The following is a 24,134-nucleotide window of genomic DNA, read 5'->3' as shown; positions in this document are numbered from 1 at the left end:
GATAGAAATTCATATGTTACAGTGTTAATGATTGTCTGTACCTCATAAGCTGGGCAAAAAAATCATCAAAAGAAAGTATAAATAAAAAAATAAGAAGTATTAAAAAGACATTATGGCATTTTTGTAGTTCTCCCAAAAAAGCAAGCCTACTTTCATATCCAGCTTGATATTTCTTAACAATTTGGTAGCTTTCTTTTTTAAATTTTACTTTTATATTTATATTTTACGGAGTAATCTGTAATAAAAAAAAAATTATTTAAAAAAAAAACAATATATTCCCTACCCACCCCACCAATTATTTATCTGTATCTACAAACGTTTATAGGCTATATGTATGTGTATAAAGGTACATAATTCATCATCTACCATTTATTGATTTCTTTACAGTGAAGTCCAAAAAAAACACAGAAAGAAACAAACAAAAGCGAGTTCACAGTAGCGGAAGAAGAGCTAGCAGATTCGATTGCCTGAGAAATCGAGGCCTTGAGCCACTTTGAACAACTCCCATTTCTCCAAATTTGGATGCCCAGACCCTTTTTTGTTGTGTAATAGATAAAAGCTTTGATTTTTAACCTCTGGGTATATTTATTACCAATTATTTGTTCGTAATGCGGAAAAGTCGGCGAGTTTTTGTCGAGCCGGAGCCGATCGGAGAAGCTCCCGCGGCGATTTGATGGAACCTGTGTGGTTTGGAGTAGCGGCGGTGGTCTTGAAAGCTTCGTTTAATGGAGTTGAAGATTTGGTGTTGTAGTTTATGTAGTACTGTTAGTGTTTATTCAAAGCCGGGGCTTTCGACTAAGCTCCGATTTCCAATCTCTCTTCTCCAGGTAAGTTTTCTTTTTGGGTTTCATGTTTTTTCTTTTTGGGTAAAAGCTGTAATTTTGTTTTACTGAAGGATTCCAGATTAGGGTTTGGATAATTGGATGAGTTGTAATTTTATTAATCTGTGTACTGTTTTCGGGGAAGATTTATGAGTTTTTTTAAAGCTTCGGGAAGCTCTTGGATACTATGAATTGTCCGAAGTTAAATATGGAAAATGATATTTTTAGGAATATTTGGTTTCTTAGTATGTACTGTGTTTGGGGATTGAAAATCATTGATACGCATTATTTTCTGGGAATTATTAGTGATTTTCTTTGGTAATTTCCGTTTTTAGTCATACCCTTCTTTCTTTTTATTTATTTGTTTTGCCTGGGTGTTTTAAGTTCAGCTTCTAAAAACAATGGACACAAATTGGCATGCAAAATTGACACCTTTCTGGATTGAAATTCCATGGAAGCGACAGAAATACATACTTCTAGTATGAATTGTTTGAGCAATTGATGTTTATGTGCTATGTTGTGTGGGGATAATGGTTTCTATCTGTGGATTTAGTTTCCTCAGTGTATATATGGGGTTACAAATATGCTTATTTAAGTTGGAGTGAACTACTTTTGGATTGATATTATTGTTATAGTCTTTTTAACAATCTGCATAACAAATGCAAAGATAATTTCTTGGGGCACTCTGCAAACTTTAATTTCTTCTTCTATATTTGGAGTTATTGAAAAATTAGAAAAGAGAATGCATTTTTGTTTTTGATTTTTGAATTCTATTTGTCATCTTTTTCTTAGGTTGTATTGCTGTTACTCTGCTTAGAGTCTGGACATGCGATAATCCATGAGCATCAGGTACCGAGGCAAAGGGCGGAAAAGCAGAATGAAGATATTGTATCTCATTCTTGTATTCATGATCAGATAATTGAACAGAGAAAGCGACCTGGTCGCCGGGTCTATTCTGTTAGCCCTCAGGTCTATGAGGAGTCTTCTGTCTCGGAGCCTCTTCATCGCAGGGGAAGGGCATTGTTGGAATTTTCAAGGAAACCGAAGGATGCTATGCAACCCATTAGAATTATTTTAAATTATGATGCTGTTGGTCACTCATCTGACAGGGACTGTCAAAATGTTGGAGATGTTGTAAAGGCAAGTGTTAGCTATGACTTCGAGGAATTTGCGTTTGTACTGGAATGCAAGTGCTAGCTATCATTGTTGAACTAATGTTGTATGTTCCTTTTGTTGCTATTCATGCTGACCAGTTAGGAGAGCCACCTGGTGCTTCATATTCTGGTACACCTTCTTGTAATCCGCATGGGGATCCTCCAATTTATGGTGATTGTTGGTATAACTGTACTTTGGATGATATAGCCGGGGAGGACAAAAAGCACCGCCTCCGCAAGGTTTTACTTATTCTCCTTCGCTATTAGAAATTTTGATCTATCAAACATTATAATGATTGTTACAAAGAAAAGTTCATGTTATGATTACATTATCTAATACTCCATACATGATAAATGGTTAGAATGTCTCTCTCTTTTCGTTGTCCCTTATTTATTTTATTTTTCAAAATTTTTTTAATGCTCGTTCTGTGTTGAGGGAGCACTATCTGTTGTAATGCTCTTGGGTTTGTGGGGATTTCAAGTTGCCGAAGCTAAAATCTTGAGGTGCTAAATGTAGGCTCTTGGGCAAACAGCGGAATGGTTTAGACGTACATTAGCTGTTGAGCCTGTAAGAGGGAACTTGCGGTTGAGTGGATATTCTGCTTGTGGACAGGATGGTGGTGTACAGCTTCCTAGAGAATATGTGGAAGGTATTTCTATTGCAGTAGATATTCATATGAAACTACCTTGATTTTATTATCTTGTTCACTTTTGGTCATCATTTTGATTTCACATCTACAAAGCAACCTAATGTATTCTAAAATTTATCTTCTCCAGAGGGAGTAGCTGATGCAGATCTAGTTCTTTTAGTTACTACAAGACCTACTACAGGCAATACCCTTGCTTGGGCAGTAACATGTGAACGTGATCAATGGGGTCGTGCTGTGGCTGGTAATTTTTCTTAATCAAATCTTGTGTCGATACAACATGTTTATCAAAAGTTCATACTGTTAGTGTTTACATACCTAACTAGTTCAATCCTGTTTCCAGGGCATGTTAATGTTGCTCCTCGCCACTTGACTGCTGAAGCGGAAACCCTACTTTCAGCTAGTCTGATACACGAGGTAAGTATTTATGCCTGTAAACTGTGCTGTGTTAACGTTTATCTTCCACTGCTAATGTATAACTTTGGGTTTCTGCAGGTTATGCATGTTCTAGGATTTGACCCACATGCTTTTGCACATTTTCGTGATGAGAGGAAGAGAAGGCGTATTCAGGTGTGTGTTAATTGTTTCCTTGCAGATAAGAAAAAACACCGTAATATTGTATTTTACCTACAACATTTGTATTTTCTACCTCATGTCTGCTTCAACTGAGCAAGAATTAATTTTTAGGTAACTGAGCAAGCCATGGATGAAAAGCTTGGAAGAATGGTAACAAGAGTGGTGCTTCCTCGAGTGATCATGCATGCTCGCTATCACTATGGGGTAAATTATTTCTCTAGATATTCTCTTCCATCAAATACAGTAGTTAGCTTTAGCTTCGTTTTGCAATATGGCCTTAACAAGAACGGGTAACTAAGATTATCAATGCCTTGGTAATTCTTAAACTGGCAGGCATTCTCAGCAAATTTTACTGGATTAGAGCTTGAAGATGGAGGTGGACGTGGGACATCAGGTTGATCATCCCTTTTTCTTCTACCCTCTAAACATGTTTTTCATAAAGTAAAAGGCTTTTGGGTTTAACATCCCTTTTCCATAGTAATTCATTAGCATTACCTTAGCTGTAGCATTTCTTAGGTCATTAATATGAGCTACAAAGTTATCAAAATTTCAACTCACTTAGATGTTATGGAAAAATTTCTGCAGGATCTCACTGGGAGAAAAGACTTTTGATGAATGAGATCATGACTGGCTCAGTTGATACGAGATCAGTGGTTTCAAAAATGACCCTAGCTCTACTCGAGGACAGTGGATGGTACCGAGCTAATTACAGCATGGCTGATCGGCTTGACTGGGGCCGCAACCAAGGAACAGAGTTTGTTACTTCCCCCTGCAATCAGTGGAAGGGGCCATATCATTGCAACTCAACACAGTTGTCTGGATGTACATATAACAGGGAGGCAGAAGGTTATTGTCCTATTGTAAATTATAGCGGTGATCTTCCTGAATGGGCTCGTTATTTTCCACAGGCTAACAGAGGTAATGTAATATGTAGTTTCCGTTTTACCACTTTGACTCTTCTATGTGAATACTTGTATGTTATGCTCTCTGACCATTCCATTCCATTTCATTTCACTCTACTGACTTCCAGCCGCTATTTCCATGGCTCCTGCAGGTGGTCAGTCATCATTAGCTGATTATTGCACATATTTTGTGGCTTACTCTGACGGATCATGTACAGACACTAACGGTGCACGTGCTCCTGACCAGATGTTAGGTGAAGTGAGGGGAAGTAATTCAAGGTGGTTTATTTATTTGTTTATTTATTTATTATTATTATTTTTTAATACCATTCTCCGAGCTAGAATTGAGGAAGCTTTTACTTACATCCATACAGGTGCATGGCTTCATCATTGGTGCGCACTGGGTTTGTACGTGGTTCTATGACCCAGGGAAATGGTTGTTATCAGCATAGGTGTTTGAACAACTCACTACAGGTATGATGCAGAACTTAATAGTGTTCTCCTGTCATTGCATTTCTCGATCGAGGTATGATTTTGTGCTTGGTGATAGGATGGCACTAGATTGAGTAAACTCCACGGGCATTTGTGCCTAGCGGAACAGGCACATGGAAAAACGAAATAAATAAAGGCTAAAAAAAAAAAAGGAAAACTGAGGTTTCACGAAGTTGTGTAAATTGTTTTCTGAATTTTTTTTTTTTATCATTCAGGTTGCTGTAGATGGCGTTTGGAAAGTTTGCCCACTTGCTGGTGGACCTGTCATATTTCCTGGGTTTAACGGTATTTGTTTTCTGCAATCATCTCTACTTGTATTGAATCATAGCCTTGTATTGTTTATAATATTTTCTTCTAAATTGTAGGTGAGCTGATCTGCCCCGCTTATCACGAGCTTTGTCATGTAAACCCAGTCTCCGTCTCTGATCAATGCCCCAGTTCATGCAATTTCAACGGGGATTGCATAGATGGAAAATGTCACTGTTTTCTGGGGTTTGAGGGACGTGATTGTAGTAAACGTAAGCTACTTGTCCTTTTTTATTCTCCTCGCATAATATGCCAAACTTCCATTTCTTATGGTATTTGTATTTGAGATTCATGTTGCTTTCAATTCGCAGGTTCCTGTCCCGGCAATTGTAGTAAGCACGGCAAATGCCTTAGAAATGGTGTTTGTGAATGTGAAAACGGGTTCACTGGCATTGATTGTTCCACAGGTAAGTCCATTTTCTAATAGAGCATTTATCATAAATTGATTGATTGATTAAACATTAATTCGGTAACAAGTTAAGAGTGTCATTAACTCATTTCAAATGAATTGATGACAGCTATTAACAGACTAGTCTCTACTTTTTTTGCGTTTTGTGACTCTGTCGTGGGTGATTTGCAGCTATTTGCGATGAACAGTGCAGCCTTCACGGTGGTGTCTGTGACAATGGAGTTTGTGAGTTCCGCTGCTCGGACTATGCTGGTTACACGTGCCAGAACAGCTCGATGCTCCTCCCGAGCCTTTCGGTTTGCCAAGATGTTTTGAGGAAGGATGCTCTCGGGCAACACTGCGCTCCGAGCGAGTTGAGTATCCTGCAGCAGCTTGAAGAGGTAGTCGTGATGCCCAATTACCACAGACTATTCCCAGCTGGCCCTCGAAAAATCCTAAACCTTATTAGAGGTCGAGACTGCGATGGAGCTTCCAAGCGACTAGCTTGTTGGGTTAGTTCCTCCCCGATTTACATTACTTGTCAATGGCCACTAAAAGTTCTTAAATCGACTTTAATTATAATACCCGCTGAACTTGTAAGTTGTAACTTCCACCAGATCTCGATCCAGAAGTGCGATCAGGACGGTGACAACAGGTTGCGGGTGTGCCATTCAGCATGCCAGTCGTATAACTTGGCGTGTGGAGCGTCGCTCGACTGCTCGGACCAGACGCTATTTAGCAACGATGGCGAGGGCGAAGGCGTGTGCACAGGGTGGGACGAGTTGCGGAAATTTTAGCGGCGCGTTTCGAGGGAGTTTGATGTAAATTGTAGGCAGATGTAGTGCAATTTCTTGTTTTCATCTTTGTCATTGGCTCAAGTGTAATGTTGCATTAGTGAATAGTTTCTTACCCCGGCCTTAGGGAAAATGTGGCACGAAGTGCCCATTCGCCATTGTAGAGTAGTTTTCTTCTTTTTGGACTTTCAAAAATGAAGGTCTCTTTATAGAGAAAGTAATGAATGTTAAATAGGAGAATACTATTCGGCCGAAGGCCTTCAGAAAATGAAAAGAAAAAAAAATCTTTGTTTTATTTTTTTTGGATGTAGTCCATGCTTTCTATCATTGAACATAGTGACTAATTTTCTCGTTAAATTGTAATCACTTTTATTAGGTGGGCAGCTGATTTGTATAATTATGTTGTACAAAAAAATTCGCGCATAATGATTTTGCCGTGAAAATTCAGCAAATTATACTATGGATAGACCATGGTCTATCTTGCATTGTGAACCTGATTCAAAAATAATATATTTTGTCCAGCATCTTATGTGTATTATGTACATATAGTTAACAATTTAAGTGTTGTAATTATTATGTTATGTTTCTGTAATTATCATGTTATGTGTTTTTAATTTGTTTACAACTATAGAAATTGTAAAAAATACAAGTATATAATATGTTATCTGAGATATATAATTTTTGGACCTGCAATATGAACTTTGGTTCATGGTATAACAATTGTGAAAATTCCAACAGGGCTTTAATCGGCAATAGTTATCTTTAGTTGGGCCGAATAATCTTGTAATTTTGGATTTTCTTTGAGGCCCATTAGCCCAACTGATTCTCTCTCTCTCTCCCTCATAGATGCGTTTCCCGGACAGATTCTCCGTTTCCGGGAAGACTAAAAATTGCAAGAGACAAGCTTATTCCTTCTTGTCTTCGGATCTGGGAGCGTTCAATCCTGCGTCGGTCGGTTGGTTTTGGTTGATCGATTCCTCGATCAATCTTTCATATCCATCTAACTATCTAAGGTAATCCCTCTCTCTATTTTTCATGTCAATTCTATTTATTAGTTGCTTTGCTGCTTGTTTGCTCGATTTTAGCCATTTTGCTTTTGATCTCAATTGAGTTTTTGTTAATACTTCTATGTAATTGATTATCGGTGCTCAGAAATGGTAGGTTGTCGTCTGATTTCGTGCTTGTTATGATCATTTCTAGTATTTTCAGTTGTACACATGCGATTGATTGATGAGATGATTAATAGTCGGTGTTTGATGTTCTAAGATTGGATTTAACGATAGGAGTTGTTTTTTTAGGTTCGTCTAACTTGGATTTTGGCTAATTGTATGTGTATAGGGGAATTTTAGAGTGTTTTGAGGTGGTAACATGGCTAGTGGGTTTGGGGAACCATCGATCAATAGGGCACCCCCAAGCCCCTCTTCATCTAGCAGCAATGGTAATAATGGAAGTGATGCTGGGAATTTTGAATGCAATATTTGCTTTGACTTGGCACAAGACCCAATTGTTACACTTTGTGGTCACCTCTTCTGCTGGCCTTGTCTTTACAAATGGCTTCATATTCACTCACATTCTAAAGAATGCCCGGTGTGTAAGGCGCTCGTTGAGGAGGAGAAGTTGGTTCCCTTGTATGGCAGGGGAAAGAACTCGACAGATCCTAGGTCTAAGTCTATTCCTGGAATGGAAATTCCTCATCGTCCCACAGGACAGAGGCCTGAAACTGCTGCCCCACCGCCAGATACGAATGCTTTTCCACAGCATGGTTTTGGATTCACGGGTGGGTTTGGAGGATTTGCCCCCATGGCAACTGCTAGGTTTGGCAACTTCACATTCTCTGCAGCTGTTGGTGGACTCTTCCCGTCATTGTTTAACATTCAACTGAACGGTTACCCCAATACTCCCAATTATGGAACAGCAGCTGGTTACCCTTTTGGGTATGGTAACACATTTCATGGTGGACATGCTCATGGGTTCCCTCAGCACACAAACCAGCAACAGCAGGCAGATTCCAACCTGAAGTGGTTGTTTCTGTTCATTGGCATCACTGTGATCCTGGCGCTAATTTGGAATTAAGGTGAATGTATTCTGGAGATTGAATTTCTGACTGGTGGCTTAGGATTATCACGGTTGCTTTTTGTATATCTTTTAGTTACTTTTTTTTTTTGGTCGTCTATCTCCTGGTTGAGAAATTTGTCCATACGTTATACTTTTTTAAACTTTTGTAGGTCCACTTTGCCTCATCGACCTTCTGTAGCTTAAACCCTCTGTAGCCACAATTTAGTCATTCTTGTGATATCCACCTTCTATAAACTCAAATTCTTCTGAGTTTTTATGTGGTGTGTATGCATTATATCATCTACCTTATAAAGTTTAAAGTCTTGATACAAAACTACATGTTTTCTCGCATTTTTGCTGCCCTGGATCTATGACATTTTGCAGTTGCTAGTCTATCCTAAAGATGGGATAGGCATTAGGGCCGACAAGTGCTTTTGTTTTAGTGCTTGTTTAAGATGAATGGTGTATGGTGGATGACCATTAAACCCTTTGCCCCAGTATTTGATGAACTTGACCCTTGAACCCACAACTATGAATTGTGATGTGTATTTGACTTTATCATTGTGATTCCAGTTAAATGGGGAACACATATCACTTGTGATTTTCATTTGGATTCTTTGTATTCCTTACCCACAAAAAGGCGAAATCCATCACCTCAAGGGCCTCCACATTCCAACCCGACAAGATTGTGGAGGGATAAATAACAGTGACTCAACAGTGATTATGTGAAAGGACTAGTGTATGGTACCCACAAGGAATCACCCCATAAGAGGGTGAAACTTCACATTGTAGGTGTCAGGCTTGTCACCCAAGAACCAACTGAACTATCCATGCAAGTTAGTTTGCTTTGTATTACTGGTAAGTAGTAACTTGGTGGTCTTTATTTTATATGCCAATGATTTGGTAAAAGAGAATAAGCCAACAATACAAATGGGATTGGGTAATAATTTCAGAATGTACAGCACATAATAGAACATTCAACTGCCTAAACTCAATCAAACTTGATCCTTGTTGTAGCCAACACTGAAAGGGAACTAGTCTTTAACTCTGTGTTTGTTGTCTCTTCTTAATCTTCTTGTGGCTGTAGTAAAGGTATTGAATAATAATCTGTTTAAACTCCAAGTTAAGGAGACATTGGCAATGCATGAAAGTGTATGGAACCTTAGAAAATTGTAATAATGTAATATTCAGATTGAGGATACAAAAAGATCCAGCACCACACAGGCCACTGCATCTAGCAACCATGGCATGTTTGCCTTCATCTTCTCCCATTCTGTGCTTCTCACCAATATACTGCACTCAAAATATGATTTTATTAGCATCAATAATGTCTATATGGAGAGACAAATATACCCATCCAGAATTACTTTAGGTGAGAATCGACTTCCTGACTTGGGGACGAAAGATACACGACTACACATACCTTCCAACATATGTGGCATTGGCAACAAGGACGAAGACGAACATGAGAGGATTAAGTCCCTAAACATTTATTAACACAAGAAGTAAGAATTAAGGTGGGGATGGAGAAAAACTTTGATCATCAACAGGTCTTGTAAGTTGTAACTTGTAACAGAGTTTTGATGGTACCTCAACACTTCCTCTTTTAATCTGGGCAGATAAGATGATGGACATTGGAAACATGTCAGAATGGTACACAAAACCAGGTAAGAACCTGCAGAGTTTTACTTGCTATAAACAATGGTAATAAGATACTTACATTCAACCAAATCTGGGGGACTCTTCCTCCCATATATATAGCAGCCATCAGCCACCCCAACCACTGCCCAGCAACACTGCTGTCAAATTCATGTTCCTGTCATCAATGCACTATATCACATTAATATCTTTATTTTGCCCACACGGGCAACTCAATTAGTTCTTGAGTGATAGATTGTAGATAAAGACACGAGATGTGGACACAACACAACACGGGTACTCCCAACGGCTCTCCAATGTCTTCATTTTGATGCAAAATCATAGTTAATCTAACCTGTAATAACCTCCTTCCGGTGAACTTGGTCTGCGCCTCCATAATCAGAGACTTGCCACCCACCGGAAAATGAGCTGCAGCAGCTAGAAATGTGCCATATGCCGTCTGTGCAGAACCCACATGCTACATATTTAAGTTATTAGCTCATTTACTGTTTTATGATTAAAATGTATGCAGAGAGAGAGAGATTTACAGCGCGAGGAATTGATCGTGGCTGGGAAATGGCCTTCTGCGAGGAAGATAATGGCACCGTTTCATCTTCAGAAGATGAATCCTGGTCGTGTTGCAGAGCAGGAGGGCCGCTTCTGGCCATTATGTAGCAGTACGTTGGAGTATCACTGCTTGCCAAAGTTCTGGCCGACCTGAAACACCCATTTGCATATATAATCAATCATTTGTGTGCTAAGAAAGAAGCTAAGGGAGATCTTCTAAGTTCGATTCATTCAATAATGGAGTCACTTTTAAAAAAAGGAGGAATCTTACGTAAAATAGTAATGTCTCTGGGAGGGCACCTCAACCGCAGGATGAGAAGTACGATGATGTCGTGACCTTGGTTTCAAAGCCTCTCTATCATTATCCTTAACCTGCGGGCAATTTCATTTGTAGCTCATAACACAATTAGCATTTGTTTTACTTAGAATTTGTGTTTTACCAAACTCAGTGCTATACCAGAATGGTGTTCTTGTCTCGGCACTTCCACCGTGGGAGGAAATGATCATAGTATATGGCCTGCAACACCAAAACTACTGTTGTTGCCGTATACAGCTGCAATTAATTAAAACAGATTATTATTAATACCAAACTTTCGTCTCGACTAAAAGTTTAAACTCCGGGTGAAATCAGGCTTACCAGTGCAGTAAAGAACTGTGTGGGCAGCTGTATCCCAATCAACAAAAAATGGTTACAACTTACAACATTAAAGCCATTGCAGGCACAGACAAATGATATTGCAACCTTAAACATGAGTTCTTGTCAATCTTACCGTAGCAGGCTCGAGAACACACCCAACAAGATTGAAAACATCTCTGCAATAGACAGGAAACCAGATATTATTAGGACACTGCACTGTTAAACTAAAACACATAAGCCCTCTTTGGTAAAATAGTTAGCTTAACAAACAGCTATCAGCTAACAGCTAATCTACTAAACTTTTTTCTACAATCAGCTAATGTTATCGACTAGTTATACACTCTAACCCAATCAGCTAACAATCATTTACCAAACAATGTCATAGAAAGGGCAACACAGCCAAGTTAGTCTGTTTTATATTTTTGTAACCACAAAGTTTCAAGTTTCACTCTCAATATGAGCCTTCTTAGTTTGACACGATCAACTATGTGCAACATGTGCTAGTTACCTATTTGTAGTCCTTTGCCGGCTGGCTAGGATCACAAGGCGGGGTTTACCTAGTTACCTAAGATGTTTTCGAGCTACAAAGATAAGAATTAGAAAAGGTAGAGAGAAAGAAGCCTACATACATACCCAAGGATCCAAGTGCAGAGAAATGCAAGAGAGACGCCACTGGAAGACTTGTTCTTGAAGTTGGTAACAATCTGAGGAATTTCTGCCACCCCCCAACAGATTAGACTAATGATTCCCACAACAAACGAGATTTCATCGTTAAGGTTGCAAAGACAATCCTTAAAGTACTTGTTAACCCACCCAATACAAGGTTTCCTTTCCACTACACAGTAAGAAAGCTCTACACCCCCCATATCTTTGCTATGCTATTGATAAAAACCAAAGTTCTAAGAGCTATGAAGTAGCATTATCTAATGTAGTTGTGATGAAGAAGAAGAAGTAGAGAGGATTCCAACCATTTTATAGATTAAAACAAAAAGTTGACTAGCCGGGGGATAACAGTAAATTAATGCATTTTCACCCCAGCACGTACTACCCAAAACCAACACTGTAAAAAAAGAGAATCGAATGGGGATATAGGATGAATATTCTATCTTCCCAAAAAGATTGAATTTTCAACCCCAAGGGTCCCATGCTCTGACACGACAAAGAATTTCAACTAACCACAGGGGCTAGAACTTTGCTTATTGTGTACAAGGAGCCCGTCGCTCTCACATACACTGTTGTTAGTGAGACTTGATTCCTGATATTTCTTTTCAAACTTCACCCTCTGACTAAGCTGTCCAGAATATATAGGATGGATATTCTAAGCAGACATTTTGAGGATACTTTTCGGTATATTTTCTCATGGAAAACAGTATCCCAGGATGCCAAATAAGCCAAGGAAAGTACGTAGGTATATCATATATAGCTGATAGCATATTCTTTTTTCATATCCGAGAATCACTGGAGGAGGTAAATCGCGAGACATCCAATCCCGTCAATCCCAACAGCTTGATAGCATATTCTAAATCATATCCCTTACTGGTACAGTCATGCCTGCAATTATTATAATGTCCCTACTGAAATCCTGATAGGCCATAACTAAAGTGAAACTATAAATCATAATTATTGTCCCTTTGTTCAGAAGATGGGCAGGTGGCATAAACCTCCGATGTCGACACAATGTGGTCGGTTTAACCTGCGAAAGTCGTCAATGGATGTTTAGAGACATGCAGTTCTGTGCAAAGCTATCTTGTGTTCATCGTGAATGATCGCAGAGTTCATCTAAACAAGACATGTAGCTAGAGTGTTCTGACGATGTCCATCCATGACGACATTTGTCACACACTTTTCTGTAATCTGTTACTGTTCTTTTAATCTCTGATCTGCAACATAAAAATATGTAGAAAATAATGTCACTTTCGAAAATTTGGCATTAAAAGCCTACAGGGAAGACGATAACGTTATCGAAACGCAGCATTTTTGTTGCGGGGCCCAGCCGATTGTTTCTTTGGCCCACTTCTTCTTGTCTGGTTTTACTGAAATGCATTTTCTTTCCCGGCAGGGTGGTCATGTGAGTCAATGCAACATACTGCAATTTTGGAACCTTAAACTTTGTATTATACATCTAATTAATAAGAATTAATGACTGGACAATTCACAACAAAATTGGTCAGATTGTTGACTTGATAACCAAGTTACAAGTTTAAGAGCATGTCAGTTATAGACAACCGAGAATAGTTTACTTCCTTGTAATCAGTTGTGGGTTAGTGGGTTAGGGTCTCCAATTACATAATGGTAGTTTTTTTTTTTTTGCCCAAGGTTTCCACCGTTATTGGACACAGACTAATCTCCTTACTGAATTGTAGGCACCTCTATTGAGTGGACAATTGGCTTAGGCGGAATATAATTTCATTCCGGGTCTATTCCGGAAACCAAACACTACATTATAGTTATCTGCGGGCTGCTAAAAGTGCAGTTCATGTCTTCAATCATATCATCTTATCTTTCGTAAGAAAAAGAAAAATGTTTATGATCATCAAATACTGAGATGTCTAGATACAATGAATCTGGTGTTCCGAAGGATAGAACCGAGCATATAAGACTGACGAGGAAACGTTTTTTAAGCTGAACTACGTCCAGATGCAATGAACTGATTCAGAGAACAACTAACCGTGATGTTCTGAACATGTAACAACTAACACGACAGTAAACTTTAAAGGTGGCTGCTCAGTAGAAGTGTAGAACATTCATTGTATGCATTTCGATTGATCGAAGGGACAACCTCATAGTTTCCGAGGTTGAATGGATATGTGCCGATAGAAAGTTGCAACCGCAACCGCAAACAGTGTCTGGATAATCATTTCAAGAACGTGTGCAAAGCCCAAGTAAATTTAATTAGTTTGGCCCAAAAGATGTCTACTATATGAAAGGCAAATTATGCTATGGACCCGAGTCCATAACAACCGCCTATGGAATGAGATTATGGTTCTTGAGAGGGTTTTGGAATAATTCATAAAGTTCAGGCTTTCACACTCCTCGAGACATATAACACCTTGAAAAGTACTAAATATTTTTATAATTGTCACTCACAAAACAACCAGCTTATGTTGTGTGACAGAATATTAAAACAGCACAGGTGGTAAGAGTGCTTTACCTACAGTTGAGAGATTGGAGGTTCGATCCTCTGAGCCAGTCAGTTATGGATAACCTAAGTTGGTTTACCTCCTTGTACGAGAAAACCTCGTTAGAAGAACAGAATACTAGATACTAGTTTTTTTTTTTGAGTGACTATTTGCGAGCGACAAAAGTAGGAGTGTGTAGCACACGCTTGTAGTAATAAGGACCAAATAGCCACTCTGGTTTACCTCCTTGTGGTCTTTTGCCGGCTAAGGTCACAGGGCGAGGAGAAAACCTCGTCAAAAGAACAGAATACTAGATACTAGTTTTTTTTTTTGAGTGACTATTTGCGAGCGATAAAAGTAGGAGTGTGTAGCACACGCTTGTAGTAATAAGGACCAAATAGCCACTCTAGAGAACTGTTTATTCTAGAATAGACTCCATTACAAATGTAATATCTGTCTATAACTATTTCCTCAACTGAAGTACAAAGAGTCAATACTACCTCCACTGAAACTCGAACCCATAACCTCCCATCTGACAGAGTCACTTTGTGGCACTAGACCACAAGGTCATTGGAGTCATATTATGTTGCATCGTTGAACAAGTCTTGGGAACAAAATGACTTCTGGTTTCATAACAAAAGACCAACTTGTCTGGTTTTAGCATATGTCCAAGAGAAACTACAACAAAAAATCCATAAATAAAGAAATCAAGTCAAGAAGAAACATTCCATCTTTTCAATCTACCTATATTATATGTAGCACTAGATTTCTCCTGGATTTCTGCGGTCAGGATAATCTTGGATGCTAGTTAAACAGGTCAAAAATGGAAATTATATCATAATCTTTCACGCGTTTATGTTAAGACGACAATGACAACAATCATAAAAAACTCCGAAGCTCATTCTTAACTTCATCATTTTCTTGGAGACAACCAAAAACTTGTTCCATCAACAAAGAACGAAGATGAATCGGATTCTGATCTGTACTTTCGTCGTCCTAGCAGTAACTCCATGCACCGGAGCTCAACAACAATACTCGGGAAACTCAGCGCTCGATTGCAAGAACACTGACGCCAACGAGCCGCCATCTCCCGCTTATCTCTACACCTGCAACGGGCAGCTGTTCACTTGCAGGGCGTTTCTGATCTTCCGGGCAAGGTTTCCGTTCAACACTGTCCCCGCCATTGCAGCTCTCCTGTCATCCAACGCCTCAGAAATAGCGCGACTGAACGACGCCTCAAAGCTGACAGCTTTCCCGGGAGACGAGGTTGTCGTCCCGGTGAAATGTTCCTGTTCAGGTCAGTACTACGCAGCAAAAACCTCGTACGAGATCTTATCCCCCGACCAAACATATTTCACCATAGCGAATACTACTTACCAAGGCCTGTCGACGTGCCAGTCACTTGAAGCAGAAAATGTATACGATGAATTCAGTCTGAAGCCTGGTTTGGAGCTGCAGATTCCTCTTCGTTGCGCCTGTCCAACTAAAGATCAGGTTTTGAACGGGACCAAGTATCTGCTGACTTACTCGATTGACTGGGGCGATAATATCGCTGGAATTGCTGAAAAATTCAATGTAAGCACAGGGAAAATAGTTGCAGGAAATGGGGTTTCTGCAGAAGATTCAACTCTGTTTCCTTTTACTACCATTCTTGTTCCTTTATCTGGCAGCCCTTCAATCAAATCTCAAAACAGCAAAACTCCGATTTCTCCTCAGCCTGAATCTGGTGTTTCGAGAAGAAGGTCAAAGAGGGGTGTATATATAGGTAGTGGAGTTGCAGTGGGGATTTCTGTGGTGATCTCGGTTATGGTTATTTGTGTCGTGTATCCATTCAGAAGGACGAAGAAGGAGGGAAATAAAGCAGAGCCAGTAGAGGATATCTTGGTTGAGATTGCGGGCATTGATCGAAGCCTTGAAGTTTTCAGGTTCAAGGACTTGAAAAAGGCTGCTGGAGATTTCGGTTCCAGGAACAGAATCAAGGGGTCTTCAGTGTTTCGGGGCGTGTTTAAAGGGAGAGATGATGTGGTGATCAAGAAGAAGAGCACAGATGCATCAGAGGAGGTTAATATGCTCAACAAAATCAATCATTTCAACCTGGTAAAGCTCCATGGATTCTCCGTGCATCAGGGCTGCTATTACCTGGTTTTCGAGTACATGAAGAACGGTTCTCTCAGGGAATGGCTGAAGAAGAAAACACCAAAAGAAGTTACAGAGAATTGGTGTCTGAGGATTCAAATCGCCATAGATGTTGCCAACGGGCTTCATTATCTCCACAGCTTCACAGACCCAGGCTACGTTCACAAGAACATTTGCAGCAGAAACATTCTCCTCGACTGCAATTTCAGAGCCAAGATCGCAAATTTCAGCTTTACTAAACCAGTCGAATCGCCCACAACAGGGAGAATCGCGGGGACTAGAGGATACCTGGCACGGGAATATCTTGACACAGCTTCAGTTACTCCCAAGATAGACGTATACGCCTTTGGAGTCGTGCTGTTAGAATTACTCACAGGGAAGCCCGCTGTTTTTGCCCGTGAAGGCAGGGAAGCATTACTATCTGCAGCCATAGTTTCCATTCTGAGACGAGAAAATGCAGAAGCCGAAATTGCTAATTTCATCGAGGCTGACCTCAAACAACATGGTGGAGTAGAGCTAGCATTTCAGACCGCAAAATTAGCCCTGAGATGCCTGGCAACAGATCCAGCCGATCGCCCCACCATGGGTGAAGTAGTGCCTAGTCTGCTGAAAATACAAGCAAGCTTACAGAAATCATATCAAGAATGAGCATTTGAAACACTTATTTCAAAGAATGTATCTTGTATCAGTTATATGTTATGTGAATGCATGTATATGATGATATCAAAGCTTGCGTTAAATCCCCCTCGAAACCTCAAATGCAAACAACAAAAACAAAGGATCCAACACAGATTAACGTGAAAATATATATATACTATTACTATAAGAATCAAATGAACAAGTTAGAAAAACAATGTTTTTCTTTTCCTGAATTCCACGAAGAGACCTTCCTTGGAACTACAAGGTATAGTAACTCTATAGGAAGCTAATATGAATGGATAAAGCTTCACTCTATAGGAAAACAATAAATATAGCAGTTCCTAAATTAAAAATCGAATCTTTCAATAAGGGAAGGTCCCCGTCATCCGGATATGTTCCAACGTCCTCTCCAAACCATACTTAAGTACTGCCTGGTTACCGCTTCTAAACCCATTTCCATACACTGGCGACGTGTCAGATTCTATCTGGTGTTTAAAGAACTCCCCGAGTCTCCTCTCAAAAGGAGATCTAGTCCCATTCTTTAACGATGAGCTGGCAGAATACGATGTCGATGCACTGCTGCCTTTCGACAGCGACATAATTTGAGATTCCAACCACATGTGTGCCAACACTTGACATATGCCTTCTTCAACATCTTGGCTAAGAGTTCGATAACCTTTCGAGAAAACAGAAAGTGTATAAAAATGTGAGATATATTCAATGTTATATAAAATGTTATATACTGCTACAGATGTGAAATCAAACATGATCTTGAAATTGGCTGTAATAAGAAAATGACTACCTCCGAGTCGAAGCCATGCGTGCATCATCTCGTGTGCTAAGATTGATCCCGTAAGTAACCTGCATAAAGAGCAGTCGTGGTCAATTATCAAAGTCGAATTTCCTCAAACAGGGATAAAAAGTAAGGATTAAATGGGGTAATAATTTAATTTAGTAACAATACCTAGGAAGGCCGTATAAAATTAGTATTGCTGTCACTTCGCAGCGGCGTGTTAATCTATAGGGTTCCGTTCTCATCTCTATGAAACGATTTCCAGCCCCTATCCTTGGCCGGCGCAAAATCTAAATATTGCAAAGTAAAGTTTTATCGTTAAAGAAACATAAATATGACAGTACTTCAGAACTTTGAAGATAGGTAGGAATTAGGAAAGAACGATGAAAATGGCGTGGGAAGTTCGTACAGTGCTGACTGTTTGTTCCTCAGAAAGGCAGAGTCCTCTAGTTTCCGGCATGTGATGATGTCCCTGAAAAGAACTCAAAAGTTAGTTCTCATGTTTTTTACTAAGAAAGAAGGGGCATAAAGCCATAAACTTATGAACTTCAGATCCAAGAAGAACGGGCAGTTACATGTCTCTCTCCATCCATGGCTTCATTCAAGGCTTGCCTCTCAACCAACAGCAACGGGACTTTCTGATTCACTTTCATATTCAGCGCTTCATAGAATTCTTGTATATCAAGATAAAGGGGTTGGCACTGATTGGTATCCATAATGGCAGAGTCCAGGCACTCTAAACAAAGTTTACGACCATCATCTAGGGCAACATATTTTGTTTCCCGTGGCTGCATCAATAAAAACAAATATGCGGATCAAAATTCATCTGGAGAACATAAATATTGGGATTTTCTCATGAAGAGAGACCTCTATAGATTACAATTTTCTTTTCTTTTCTTTTTTTTTTTTAAGATTTACCTCCATTCGCTCACAGCTACAGCAGCGAGGGGTTCCATCACGCTCATGGAACGGGCAGTATTTCTGGGACCAAAAAGGGTGTGCACGGTATTCAATAAGACCTGATGCATTGGTCGGGATCTGGAGGGGAAAGGAGAAACCATATGGCATCAAAAGAAAAGAGATGTATCTTCAGACAGCAAAATAATATAAAGCAACATCACAAGAACACTAGAAATTACACAATAATTTCATATCTGGATAATTCCAGTTTTTGATTTATTACATCATTAGCAAGCCGGTGCTTAGAAAGCAATAACTGATTATTTGTTGTTCGCCATCGACAAAAGGGAAAGACAAGAGGAAATGTTTTTTGACTGAGAAAGAAAAGGCAATTGTAAATAGAAAAATTATACTTACAAAGTTTCTGCATACGTCACATTTTGGGTGATAAAGTTCCTTGTAACAAGTTTTGTGATATGGATGGTTCCCAGACATAGAGAACTGAAATCATTGGAATGCAGAGAGTTAAAAAGAAGGCTAATTATGTACCTTATACAAAATATTGTAAACAATATCCTCTGATAAGAACATATGTTTTTATGTTTTATTATTATATCAATAATAATAAAATGCCAATTTCTTTTACTTCTAGTTACTTCATTAAATTAACTAGGGTAGTAACACAAGTACGATAATTCACAATAAACCGGTACTCTTAATATAAACAAGACTAACAGAACTAATTTCTCCTGTGATCTATGAAAAGATTACATGATTCTGTACCTCATAATCAGAAATCGGTTGGTTGCAGGCATGGCACCTAAAACACTCTGGATGCCAGAAAGCACTCATACAATTCAAGAATCGTCCATGGCCAATCTCTGCATTACACCCAGCACATATCCTACCATAGTGAAAAAAACATCTCTGTAACACATGTATTCAGACTAAAAGGGACTAAGTTTTGTGTGTGGCACTTATAGTATAGATACATTCCAAACAAATGAACTCGGGAGTATTTGAAACTTATGCAAGGATAGGCATCGATTAAATAATTGGCAGAGAAACTCCAAAGTCCAAACTTATCTGACAAAGTAAATGCAGATGAGGAAATTGATGAGACCCGAAGTATATTTAGAGAAGTTTTGGTTGTATAATATAATGAGTGATGAAAGTAAAGAAAGAATACAAAATATAAGAATGCTTAACCAACCTAAAACTCGTTGCATAGGGGAAAGGTATAGGTTGATAGAAGTGCCCATTTCCATTTCCATTCCCATTTCCATATCCATATCCACTTCCACGCCCAGTATCATTTCTGTTTCCGTGCCATGCTGGTGGGGTCCGTGGGGATTCAACATTCAAACTCTCCTGAAGAGCTCTAGCAAGTTGTTCATCTTCACTTAGCTGTAATTCGCTATCTGCCCAATATACGAATTCTCATTGAATGAACTATAGGGAAAATTAAAATAAACATTACGTCAGAAAAACATTTAACTAGGGCATTCAGTAAGATCTGCATTAAAACTATGCACGTGATAGGCAGTTTCAAAGGTTTAGTATCAGGTGAGTCAAAGCAGCTAATTCATTCACCACGGAGGCATTCTCATCAAGAAAATCAACATATTTATTTGGTAAATGAAAATAAAAGTGCTATTAATAAGAAAGAAATATTAGAACAGCAGAGACACATGTATTATGCCGAAAATGACCATTGCACATTTGCACTAACCCAGCACAGTTTTCCCTTTCTGGTCCTCTTCCGACATGGATAATGCAATAGCACGGTCTATGTCTTCAATCTCTGACAACGACTCCTGCAATGTTATCAGCAATAAAATAAGGACTAAGAAAGCTAATGAATCATCAAAACATTACCAAATGCACAAGAGCGAAGAGGAATACTTATGATAAACTAAAAGGCAGAGTATCCAGCTTATCAAGACTGCTGTGAATTAAGCATGATTAGCATCTGATATCTTACTTACGTTAATTAGTGCAACCCAAGTTAACATTAGAAACTCTCGATAAGTTTATTAAATCCATTAATGAAATTTGGACCAACTTTAGTACCCCATCCGAGTTCCAAACTTTATGAATAAGTTCCATTAACCCATGAAATAAACTCTGCTTTTGTAGGTTGATTTTGAAAATTAAACAGAGAAAAATAAAGTACTCAGCAGATCTAAAAATATTCCTGAAGAACAGTTCTTATTACATCCTAGGGGTGAGTCACTTGAATAAGGAGAAGATGCCAAAACTTAAAAACAATGCTTACCCATGACGTAGATGGAAGATTATCCTCTCTGTGTCCACCATAATTTGAATCATATTGCCCTTCTGAAACATTGTGGTCAGAGCCTTTAAAAAATTTGCTCAGCCAACCCATTATGAGAGCGATTACTGTCTCAAGGTCACAGAGAGTTCAACCTGCAAAAGATCATGGAAAAAGCCAGCATTAGAAGAATACATAGACACACAAGCACCATACTAAAGTATGAAACTTTATGAAACACCTATCATAAGAGAAGATAGGAACCATTTTAGTTAAGATTCCTATTGCCCAATCAACTCAATGGAAAATAAAAAGGAAAGTCAGAAACACTTGAAGATTTTCAAATTTGTAGCCTCTGAACCAGTTCTATGAAGGTCCTCAAGATCATCAAACCATAAACATGATTACTCAGGTAATGCCAATATCAAATTTGCCTAGTTGCCCATTACTTCTATTATTATGTATAACAATGCACACAAATTTCAAGCCTAGCAAACAGATTGAAATCAGAGGCTATATCAATGGAACAACAAATACCAAATCAAAGACAAAAAATGAATAAAACAAAAGCACCAAAACTCATGCATCAATTCCAACTGAATAAAGGGAAAACTCAATGCAAATGAAACTCAAGGTACCAAATCTCAATAAGTACAGAAATGATCAAAGAACAATGGGAACCAAATAAAAGCTCCAAGCTAAATATACTTACTCACCTCATACAGAAGATTATGCAACAGCGATGAAGCCAACAAGAACCCAGATCGGAGAAAGAACCTAATAGCTCAAAGGCAACATCATCCACAGCAAGCAAACAACAAAAAATATTCTTCCTAGTGCACTTTAATCTTTTCAATCCAATAAGGACAAACAAAAAGTAAAACTTTTCAATTTTTCCCTGAATCAAAAACAAAAAGAATCTTTTTTTCTTTTCCAAAACACCCAAACAAGAATCTTTAAGCCGAAAACAAAATCATCCAAGAACCCGAAAGAATTATGAAAATAGTGTTAAAACGCTGGGGCGAAACAAATCAAACAATGGAAGAAATGATGAAATAAAAAGTCAGAAATGCGTGTGAACATACGCAACTCCCAAAATCAAAGTCAAAGAAAGACAAAATGAAACAAAACTCACACGGTTTTACAAATTTTTAGGGAATAAAATCCTGGGGAATTAGAGTCAAAGCCCGCTTGGGTTTCTTTAAGCGGGTTACAACAGGAAAAAGATGGAGGCTTTTGAAATTATACAGTGATGTGGGTCCTTTCATTCCTCAGTTCCTCCACGAAAGGACGCCCTAAAGCTCTCCACCAAGAAAGCGTAAAGAAAGAGGGAACAAAGACTCTGTTCTTAAAACCAACACGGGACTTTGCTCAAACAACGTCAAAACCCGTAAATTTTCTGTTAATTTTTACACCGTCTACTGTTCATTAGCGGAAATTCGAATCAATAAACGGAATCGAATATACAAAAATAAAATATTAAAATGACTTTCCGAATTAAATGAATAAAGTACGAATTTAACATGCTGATTTAATTCCTTTTTTTTGTTGGATTATGATTTATGAAGAAATCAATATCATTATTTGACACGAGATAAACTCCATTGATGTGTAACAATTCACAAATTATATACTCATAATAATGATTATACTTGGCTTCTTTTAGGATATGTTGACTTAATTTGTTTTAGGTAAATAAGTTAAATTATTTTTACTAAAATTTTATAAAATAATTTCAAAACAAATTATTAATTAAAAGTCAACCCAAACGAGTTCAACTTTAATTAATAAAATAGTCAAACTCAAATATTTGGACTCGGTTGTTTGAAAATTATGCTTTTTAACAAATTTTAATGTTTTACAAGTTCTAAATGAGTTTCCATTAACGTTTTCTATTGAATGGGCCAAGTAATAGTGGGCTGGAAATGAGTTATAGCCCTGTGCATTGGGCTTCATCCAAATGGGCTTGATTAACCCGGAGAGAGAAGAAAGATCTAAATGCATCTATTAAAAAATAGTTAGGTGTAGTGTTGAGTTTGGTAGTTTGGTACATATTCATTAATTAAAGTCCATTTGCATAATCAAATCTTGTACTCCGTACATGCTTTGTACTATGTACATGTTTTGTACTATTTAAAGCTTATAATAGTTATAAGAATAACTTGCGTGAAATTAAAAAACACAACCCACCAGCCACCCTAAAAGACATAACTAAGTGGATACAACATAATTCTCATACTTAAAAACCATGATTTTGATTATTGTTAATACTCTCTTGATTGAGTCTGTCTCACCGGGTCTTTCTAATGCAGTTTATTGCTTATATATATAGAAGTGTGCGTGATTGGAACAACTCACTGTCAAGTTGGTCAAACAGTTGACTTGATAACCATAATGTTTTAAGTTCAACTCCCGGAACTGTCTATTAGCTTAGGATCACAAGGCGGGCTTCATTAAAAACGCATCTTCAGATGATTTGAGTTAGTCAACTATGACAGCATATATAACATACATACATTCGAACTGTGGCTCCATAATTTATTGTTTATTGTAAATCAAATAAACTAAGGGTGCAACCAATGTAGAAAGGCGTGCGGAGACACTAAATTAGAAAGTGGGAGTGTAAAAACAAGTTGCGATTATGGGGAAAGGGTAATAATTAAAGGAGAAGATATATTAGAGTAGGGAGAAGTGCAAAGAAAGGGGGGGGGAGAAGAAACCATATTTCCACTAGAGAGTTTTGTAGCCATTCTTTTGTGCTTCTTTATGGAGGGATAGCGACGTACTCAAACTTTAATGGGATAACATTGCAAGTGGGAGTGGGCATATGCGTCTCTTGGATCATCAATCTTTTGTATTGCCCATCATAATACAAATGACATTGACCCCATCCCATCATCATATCATATCCCCCCCCCCCCCAAATATCATCAACTCCTTTGTTTATTCTTCTTTGCTCCATGTATTACTTCTTAATCCATCATTATTCAATACTAATTCTTCTCTCCAATTATGTCTCAAACTTCCCAATCACTCTCTTATCTACACACCGATGACTTATAGTTTGGACTGGCGGAAGAAATAAAGGTGTTCATTCGGTTAATAATATAATTGAACTGAATTATTAACCTTATTTACAAAATACTGCGTACATTAACGAATCAATTGAGATTTCTATTTCTAAATTAATCGAACTAATTTTTTTTTGTTTAACTAATTTTTAGTCCAATTTTTAAAAATCTTAAAATTTATGAATAAAGTTTGTAAATTTATAGTTTAATTTAACACGTACCAT

At 38.3% G+C, this 24,134-nt stretch overlaps 5 protein-coding genes across 8 annotated transcripts; 3 read left to right on the top strand and 2 right to left on the bottom strand.

Annotated features, from left to right (window-relative positions):
* The first annotated feature begins 343 nt into the window (after positions 1-343).
* LOC116029615 (leishmanolysin homolog) lies at positions 344-6,379 on the top strand. Its single transcript, XM_031271665.1, has 17 exons — positions 344-827; positions 1,614-1,961; positions 2,075-2,215; positions 2,493-2,625; positions 2,753-2,866; positions 2,966-3,039; positions 3,118-3,192; positions 3,310-3,402; positions 3,532-3,592; positions 3,784-4,116; positions 4,253-4,379; positions 4,475-4,574; positions 4,808-4,877; positions 4,958-5,110; positions 5,210-5,305; positions 5,479-5,798; positions 5,904-6,379. The coding sequence occupies exons 1-17, from the start codon at positions 726-728 to the stop codon at positions 6,081-6,083; spliced, it is 2,520 nt and encodes an 839-aa protein (XP_031127525.1). The 5' UTR covers positions 344-725; the 3' UTR covers positions 6,084-6,379.
* A 578-nt stretch (positions 6,380-6,957) lies between these two features.
* LOC116016990 (E3 ubiquitin-protein ligase RNF185-like) lies at positions 6,958-8,469 on the top strand. The gene is made up of 2 exons (XM_031257483.1): positions 6,958-7,093; positions 7,419-8,469. The coding sequence occupies exon 2, from the start codon at positions 7,449-7,451 to the stop codon at positions 8,151-8,153; it is 705 nt and encodes a 234-aa protein (XP_031113343.1). The 5' UTR covers positions 6,958-7,093; positions 7,419-7,448; the 3' UTR covers positions 8,154-8,469.
* A 525-nt stretch (positions 8,470-8,994) lies between these two features.
* Positions 8,995-11,933, bottom strand: LOC116033475 (probable vacuolar amino acid transporter YPQ1). 2 transcript variants are annotated; one of them, XM_031276220.1, is made up of 12 exons: positions 11,611-11,933; positions 11,111-11,153; positions 10,978-11,004; positions 10,798-10,893; positions 10,612-10,712; positions 10,322-10,490; positions 10,129-10,251; positions 9,856-9,951; positions 9,726-9,746; positions 9,559-9,617; positions 9,338-9,428; positions 8,995-9,242 (listed from the first exon to the last, which is right to left on the bottom strand). In XM_031276220.1, exons 1-12 carry the CDS (start codon positions 11,841-11,843, stop codon positions 9,177-9,179), a joined length of 1,125 nt encoding a protein of 374 aa, XP_031132080.1. In that variant the 5' UTR covers positions 11,844-11,933; the 3' UTR covers positions 8,995-9,176. The 2 variants fall into 2 exon arrangements, with proteins under 2 accessions (XP_031132080.1, XP_031132089.1); XM_031276229.1 differs by having other exon boundaries at positions 10,129-10,233; positions 11,611-11,931.
* A 2,771-nt stretch (positions 11,934-14,704) lies between these two features.
* On the bottom strand, positions 14,705-22,157 carry LOC116023134 (protein DA1-like). 3 transcript variants are annotated; one of them, XM_031264124.1, is made up of 14 exons: positions 21,556-22,157; positions 20,843-20,994; positions 20,297-20,381; positions 19,778-19,985; positions 19,348-19,468; positions 18,982-19,065; positions 18,583-18,702; positions 18,240-18,452; positions 18,074-18,136; positions 17,836-17,954; positions 17,674-17,732; positions 16,521-17,547; positions 15,474-16,429; positions 14,705-15,385 (listed from the first exon to the last, which is right to left on the bottom strand). In XM_031264124.1, exons 2-12 carry the CDS (start codon positions 20,951-20,953, stop codon positions 17,234-17,236), a joined length of 1,497 nt encoding a protein of 498 aa, XP_031119984.1. In that variant the 5' UTR covers positions 20,954-20,994; positions 21,556-22,157; the 3' UTR covers positions 14,705-15,385; positions 15,474-16,429; positions 16,521-17,233. The 3 variants fall into 3 exon arrangements, with proteins under 3 accessions (XP_031119984.1, XP_031119977.1, XP_031119969.1); XM_031264117.1 differs by having other exon boundaries at positions 14,705-16,429; positions 16,521-16,653; positions 16,725-17,547; XM_031264109.1 differs by having other exon boundaries at positions 14,705-16,429.
* LOC116013414 (protein LYK5-like) lies at positions 15,060-16,880 on the top strand. The gene has a single exon (XM_031253156.1). It carries the CDS (start codon positions 15,060-15,062, stop codon positions 16,878-16,880), a length of 1,821 nt encoding a protein of 606 aa, XP_031109016.1.
* Positions 22,158-24,134: the final 1,977 nt, after the last annotated feature.

The sequence above is a fragment of the Ipomoea triloba genome, chromosome 1, assembly GCF_003576645.1.
Source record: "Ipomoea triloba cultivar NCNSP0323 chromosome 1, ASM357664v1".
NCBI lineage: Eukaryota > Viridiplantae > Streptophyta > Magnoliopsida > Solanales > Convolvulaceae > Ipomoea > Ipomoea triloba.
Note: the sequence above shows the minus strand (reverse complement) of the source record. Positions and strands in the feature narration are given on the sequence as shown.